The sequence below is a fragment of the Propithecus coquereli genome, unplaced genomic scaffold (assembly GCF_000956105.1).
Source record: "Propithecus coquereli isolate 6110/MARCELLA unplaced genomic scaffold, Pcoq_1.0 Scaffold49, whole genome shotgun sequence".
Classification (NCBI taxonomy): Eukaryota; Metazoa; Chordata; class Mammalia; order Primates; family Indriidae; genus Propithecus; species Propithecus coquereli.
Window position 1 is genome coordinate 867,788 of NW_012150729.1, and position 6,281 is coordinate 874,068.

The 6,281-nt window shown below is 35.8% G+C and overlaps 1 protein-coding gene across 1 annotated transcript in view; it reads right to left on the bottom strand.

Moving 5' to 3' along the window:
- LOC105819537 (lymphocyte antigen 75) overlaps window positions 1-6,281 on the bottom strand; it is a 145,098-nt gene that overhangs the window by 14,872 nt on the left and 123,945 nt on the right. The window contains 1 exon segment of the mRNA XM_012655813.1: window positions 1,660-1,770. Coding sequence (XP_012511267.1) covers window positions 1,660-1,770 — 111 coding nt within the window.

Genomic DNA, 6,281 nt, shown 5'->3' on the forward strand with positions numbered 1-6,281 from the left:
CAAATTATAAATATATTTCCCAACAAATAACCTTTTCCCCCTCCTGTTTATCAAATCTCAAAACTTAATATTTAGGAGTGCTTTTAATACAAAGAAAGATCTTGTGTAAATTTCCAATAAATGTCAATACTCTTTGTTGAAGGAGAACTTGGCAATCTTAAAACCCTTTCTAAATTTTTAAGGAACTTCCATATTGTTTTCCATAATGGATATACTAATTTACATTCCTACCAACAGTGTGCAAGGATTCCTTTTCTCCACATCCTCGCCAACATACATCTTTTGTCTTTTTGATAATAGCCATTCTAACAGGTATGAGGTGATAGCTCATTGTGGTTTTGATTTGCATTTCCCTAATGATTAGTGATGTTGAGCATTTTTCATATACCTATTGACCATCTGTATGTCTTCCTTTGAAAAATTCAGGTCGTTGGCCCATTTATAATCAGTTTATTTGTTTTCTTGCTATTGTGCTGAGTTCTTATTTATTTTGGATATGAATCCCTTATCAGCTGTATGATTTGCAAATATTTTCTCCCCTTTCATAGGTTGTCTATTCATTTTGTTGATTGTTTTCTTTGCCATACAGAAGCTTTTTAGTTTGATATAATTCCATTTGTCTCTTTTTGCTTTTGTTGCCCATGCTTTTGGGGTCATACCCAAATAATCATTGCCCAGACCAATGTTACAGAGCTTTTCCTCTATATTTTCTTCTAGTAGTTTTATAGTTTAGTGTCTTATGTTTGAGTTAGTTAGTTGTCCATTTTGAGTTGATTTTTGCATATGATATGAGATAAAGGTCCCATTTCATTCTTCTACATGTGGATATCCAGTTTTCCCAACACCATTTATTAAAGAGACTGTGTTTTCCCCATTGTTCATTCTTGGCATCTTTGTCAAAAATCAATCGACTGTAAATGTGTGGATTTATTTCTGGGCTCTCTATTCTGTTCCACTGGTCAATGTGTCTCTTTTTATGTGAGTACCATGCTGGATTTTTTGTTTTATTATTTTTTTATTGATGCATAATAGATGTTCATAGTTTGGGGGTTTGCAAATAGCCTTTTTATCATTTTTCCTTAATGTACTCTTCTTTACCATAGTCTCACTTCATGGTCCTATGTAGTCTGATTTCTGCCCACATTGCATGCCTGAAATAGCACTTTCAGGGCAGAATAACAAAGTGATTAAGAACTCTAAGCCTAAAATCCAACAGTCCTAGATTTGAATCCTGGCTCTGCCAATTATTACCTGTGTGACCTTGAACAAATAGCTGAATTTAATTTCTTCTCTTGATAAAGGAAGATAATAATAAACTACTTTCATGGGTTTGTTATGATAATTAAAGCCAGGTAAAGTATATCATGTGCTGAATCACAATGCCTGGCACAGGGTATGCACATTAAATAGACATTATGTTGCTAAGCTTCTGTCACTCTCTTTTGGACAATATTGTCCAACAACTGTCTTCCAACTTCAGGATTAAGTGTACACTCAATTTCACTGCCTGTGGCTTGTATGTTGTAGAATAAAAGCTGTATATTAATTCTAACTACCCAGTTAAAAGTGAGACACAACAAAATTATTTTTTAAAAGAAATCAGTGAACACTATTTACTAATTTGTAAAAACACACACAAAAAAAGAATAAGCCCCTTACCACGGTCAGTACACTGATTTCTGACATCCTCTATGCCTTCTACTTTGATAGCTTCTTGAAGAAAAATGTAACAACTGCCCTGGAACTGAACCCAGGTGGATGAAGGACAGTCTGTGGAAAAAGAAAAACCACATTAAGTAACTTAAGAGTAAGAATTACATGAATTCCTGAAATTAAGGAAATTAGATATTAAATTTTCCCATGCACAAAAAGGCAATTTCGCTTATTAAATCTTTGTTAAAATAAGAAATCAGCGTAGTAGGAATTTGTTTCTCTCCATTTTACATGTGGGAAAAGAGAAATGTGCCAATGATTCTCTTCTGATTTGAAAGAGGAAAGTTACAAGTCTTTAGGTTGTTTGGGAATTCAGATATGCAAATTATAGCATTATTACCAAGGCAACAAACTATCAAGGAAGACAACCAATCAGAATTATAGACTTCTCTTTGAAGGTTATCTTTGCAGTTTATAATAACAATCTCAAAAGTCTTAAGAGTTTTTACAAGGCCCTTTTGTTCAAATTATACCTTTGAGAACAAAGACCAAGTTGCTAGATTATGAATATTCAGACAAGTTTTCACGTTGCACAGGGAAACAAGATTGAAGTTCTTATGAATGTTCTTAATTTAACACTTCATCAAAGCAGTCTTTGAACTAATTCTGTGAAAACAGAACCATATCTCTTCCTCTGTTGCTGTAGAGGGGCATCTCCTTCATCTTTACCTTGGTCTCTTTTGGTTCATTATGAAGATATGCATTTTTAAGCCTAGGCTCTAGAATCTCATTAGTTAGAATTATGAGCAAAAGTAAGAATGTAAGAGCTTGATTTCGCTGGCCAAAATAGAAAAAGGAGAAAAGGATTTTACTTAATTCCAGTGAATACAGGAATATAAAGCATTAAGCTTCCCCATTCTCTTAGGTGTATATAGGTAAAGTCTTAATGATTTTATCTATATAGGTTTTATTTTTAAGTTTGGTATATATTACATTTTTCATATAAACAAGTAGAAAAAAGCCCTACTACAAAGATCAGAATTTACCAATCAGCTACATTAATCTAAATTAATTCAACACTCTCGATTTTACTAAACTCAGAATATGACAGAGACCATGAGCTGTCCCCAGTACTGACCTCAGTTTCTTATATAGCACAGAGCACATGGCCACCACGCTAGATTATTTCCAGTCTTCTCATAACTTCTGGATAATGAGGTATAAGCAGAAGTGAAATGTTCAACATAGAGGTCTGGCCTTTAAAAGGAAGAAGTGTGCTTCCTGTGCCATATTTCCCCTTTCCCACGGGCTAAGCTGTATTAGCCATCTTTAATCATGTGGCCAGTGGAAACACCCTGGGAATGACAGAGCAACAGGATGGAAGGATCCTAGGTGGAGCTGTCACATCACACTGAGATTGCGGTGAAAGAGCAAAACTTCTATCTTGTTATGCCACTGTTAATTCAGGTCACTGTTACAGCACCTGCACTAAAAATGTACGTAACGTAACAGGCTACTTAAAATTATTCTAATGTGTTGAGATGTGAGCTTTCTCTGGCCTCATGCTGTCACTTTTAGTAGTTAAACCATCGAAGATGTGTTGGGATGAGGGTAGATGTCCTAAGATACAATTTATTTTATATGCAAGTTTTTTTCCTTCCTGCTGTTTTATAAGCACGTGAATTACATGTGTGACTAGCTTGGCTTAACCTCTGGCAGGAATCTAGAACTCTCCCTCTGTGGTGGCTTAAAGATGGTTACATAGGGATATTTTAGCAATAAGCACTTTTTGGAAAAATGCTCATTATGAAACATTAAGTAAAAAATGCTGGCTGTAAGATTATTTGTATAGTATGATCCCAAGATTGACACAGCAAGGAAGTTCAGGAACATTCAGGAATTGGAGATGCCAGATACCTCTTTAAGGAGGAGGGTTCAGAGGGCCTCAAAACAAGGCACTTGGTTGAAAGTCTGTAGATGGCACATCTAGACCCTTAGATCCTCATCCTGAGAAATAGCACTCAGGCATCTCAAGTTCATTACACACTTCTGTTGCCTTCTTTGAAAATCTCTTTTTAATCAGAGTAAAGGCTTTTATTTCTTCAAATCCACTTCCAGGCCATCAAACATTATTCTGTGTCTGCTCATCCTTTGAGGTCCAGGCCATCTATCTACACCACCTTCTCCAAGACATCGACACTGGAATTTATTTTGACTCTTGCATGCTATTTCACCACACAGTTCTTTCTCTCCTAAGCCGCCATCTGACAGCGGTGTAAAGCACCAGAGGAACATGCTTTAAAGTTAGACAGACTTGGGTTTTTATCTCAGTGGTGAGACCTTGGACAACTTACATTATTTCCTGTGTTTCCTCAGGAAAAAAGGGAATAGTATCTACCTCACTAGATTGTCGTGAACATTAGATGCTACAAAAAAAGCACAGCACAGTGCCTAGCACAAGTACTCAAAATACGTAGCTTTTATTAACCATCATCATTCTTGCTAACTTTCTCCCCTAGACAGTGACCACTTTGAAAATAGGGACTGAGCCTTGTTGATTTTTGGATTTTTCATTTAAGCTGTACAGTTACGTACCATATAAGGACATTTTAGTCAATAACAGACCACATATGCAACAGTAGTTCCGTAAGATTATAATACCATATTTTTATCGCATCTTTTCTCTGTTTAGATACACAAATACTTACCATTGTGCTAAAATTGCCTACAGTATTCAGTTCAGTAACATGCTGTACAGGTCTGTAGCTGAGGAGCAAGAGGCTATAACATATAGCCTAGGTGTGTAGTAGGCTATACCATCTCAGTTTGTGTAAGTATACTTTTTGATGTTTGTATAAGGACAAAATCACCTAAAGATGCATTTCTCGGAATGTATCCCTGTCATTAAGCGACACATGACTATAATTTTGTTGTTCTGGCTTCCATCTTTTCTATTGAGAAGTTAGCTGTCTGTCTCATGGTTGCTCTTTGGATGGTAATGTGCTTCCTCCGCCCCCCACCCCGCTTTCTTTCAAGATTGTCTTTGGTTTTTAGCAGTTTTACAGTGGTATGCTTAATTGTTTTTTTAATCCTAAGAATTCAAAGCACTTCTTTTCTCATTGGTCACTTTTGAAGAGTTCTTGGCCATTATCACTTCAAATGATGCTTCTGCTCCATTCTCTCTCTCTTCCCTTTTTGGGACTCAAATTACATATATGTTAGACTTTTCACCATGTCCCATATATCCCTTTTTCCCTTTTCTTTATTGTTAATACTTATGGCTTTCCATAGCATAATCTTGTTCCTTCTGGTTTACTAATGTACTCTTCATTTGCAACTTCACTGAGGGTGGAGGTAATTTCAGTTCTTGCTGCTGTTAAACCCATCTATTGAGTTCATAATGTCAGTGACTTTTTCAGTTATAAAATTTCCATTTGTTTATATGTTTATAGATTCTCGGTCTCTGGTGAAATTCTCAATCTTATTGTCTATATTGCTGAACCTATCACAGTTATTTTAAAGTCCATTTTGGATAATTCTGATTTCTGGGTCACCTATTAGTCTGTTCTCTGCTTCTCTTCACCCCTAAACTCCCTTGGGCCTGTTTTTTGTTCTGCCTGGTAGCTTTGTATCAAATTCCCATACAGAAAAATTATAGAGCCTCTAAATGATGTTATCCTCCTCTAGAAAGAACTCTAATTGGAAGCTAGAATATCTAAATTCACCTTAATCCAACAGGGGTTAAATCAACCTGAGGAGGTATTATAGTCTTTGTGAAGCCCAATGCCTATGGATCCCAGTTGAAAGCCTGGATATTAACTACACTCACCTCCTCTTTGGTGAGGTAAAATTCAAATTTTTAGTTTCCTTAACACCATGAGACTGCCATAAACTTTGCTCTGCTTTTAGCTATTTAAGATTTTAGCAACTGTTTTAAGGAGAAAAGCAACATACACGATGTTGGGCTCACCTCAGCAAACTGCCTTGGCAGCTCTCTGATGCCTGCAAACACGATTCTTATGGACTTTTATCTAGATTTTCTAGTTGTTCTTAGTGGGAATGTTAGCCTTTCACTCCATTACAGCCAGAAGCAGAATTCCATCTTTTATAAGTAGACAATATTTGAGTTATATCACACAGGATAAATAGGAGTTCACTATGCAGAAAAGGAAAAAGAAAAATAAAGTCCAGGCAGAGGGAATACATAAAAAACAGTGACCGGCACCTAGTAAGGACTCCATTAATATTTGCTGAATGAGTGAACTAGGATATAAAGGCAGAAAAGAAGCAGTCATTTCCAGAATGAAACTCAAATTGAAAGTTATAAGGGTAGATACTCCAAATTGCAAGCTTTGATTATTCCTCTTCTTCTCTCTCCCACCCCCCTACTTTCTTCTGGTTCCTTTTGGTATTCTTTTTCTTTTGCCTTAGGGAATTAAAAAAAAAAAACTGAAATGGAAACAGACTCCATTACCACCACATTTTTTGACACCCAAACATTTTTATAAATCATTAGAAATTCTTGAGCCACGAGTTGATAAATGCTCTCTTGTATTATTTTTAGTCAAAGCTACAGATAGTGTTTTCTATTGACAACAAATAACTCAAGAATATATAAAAGAGAATAA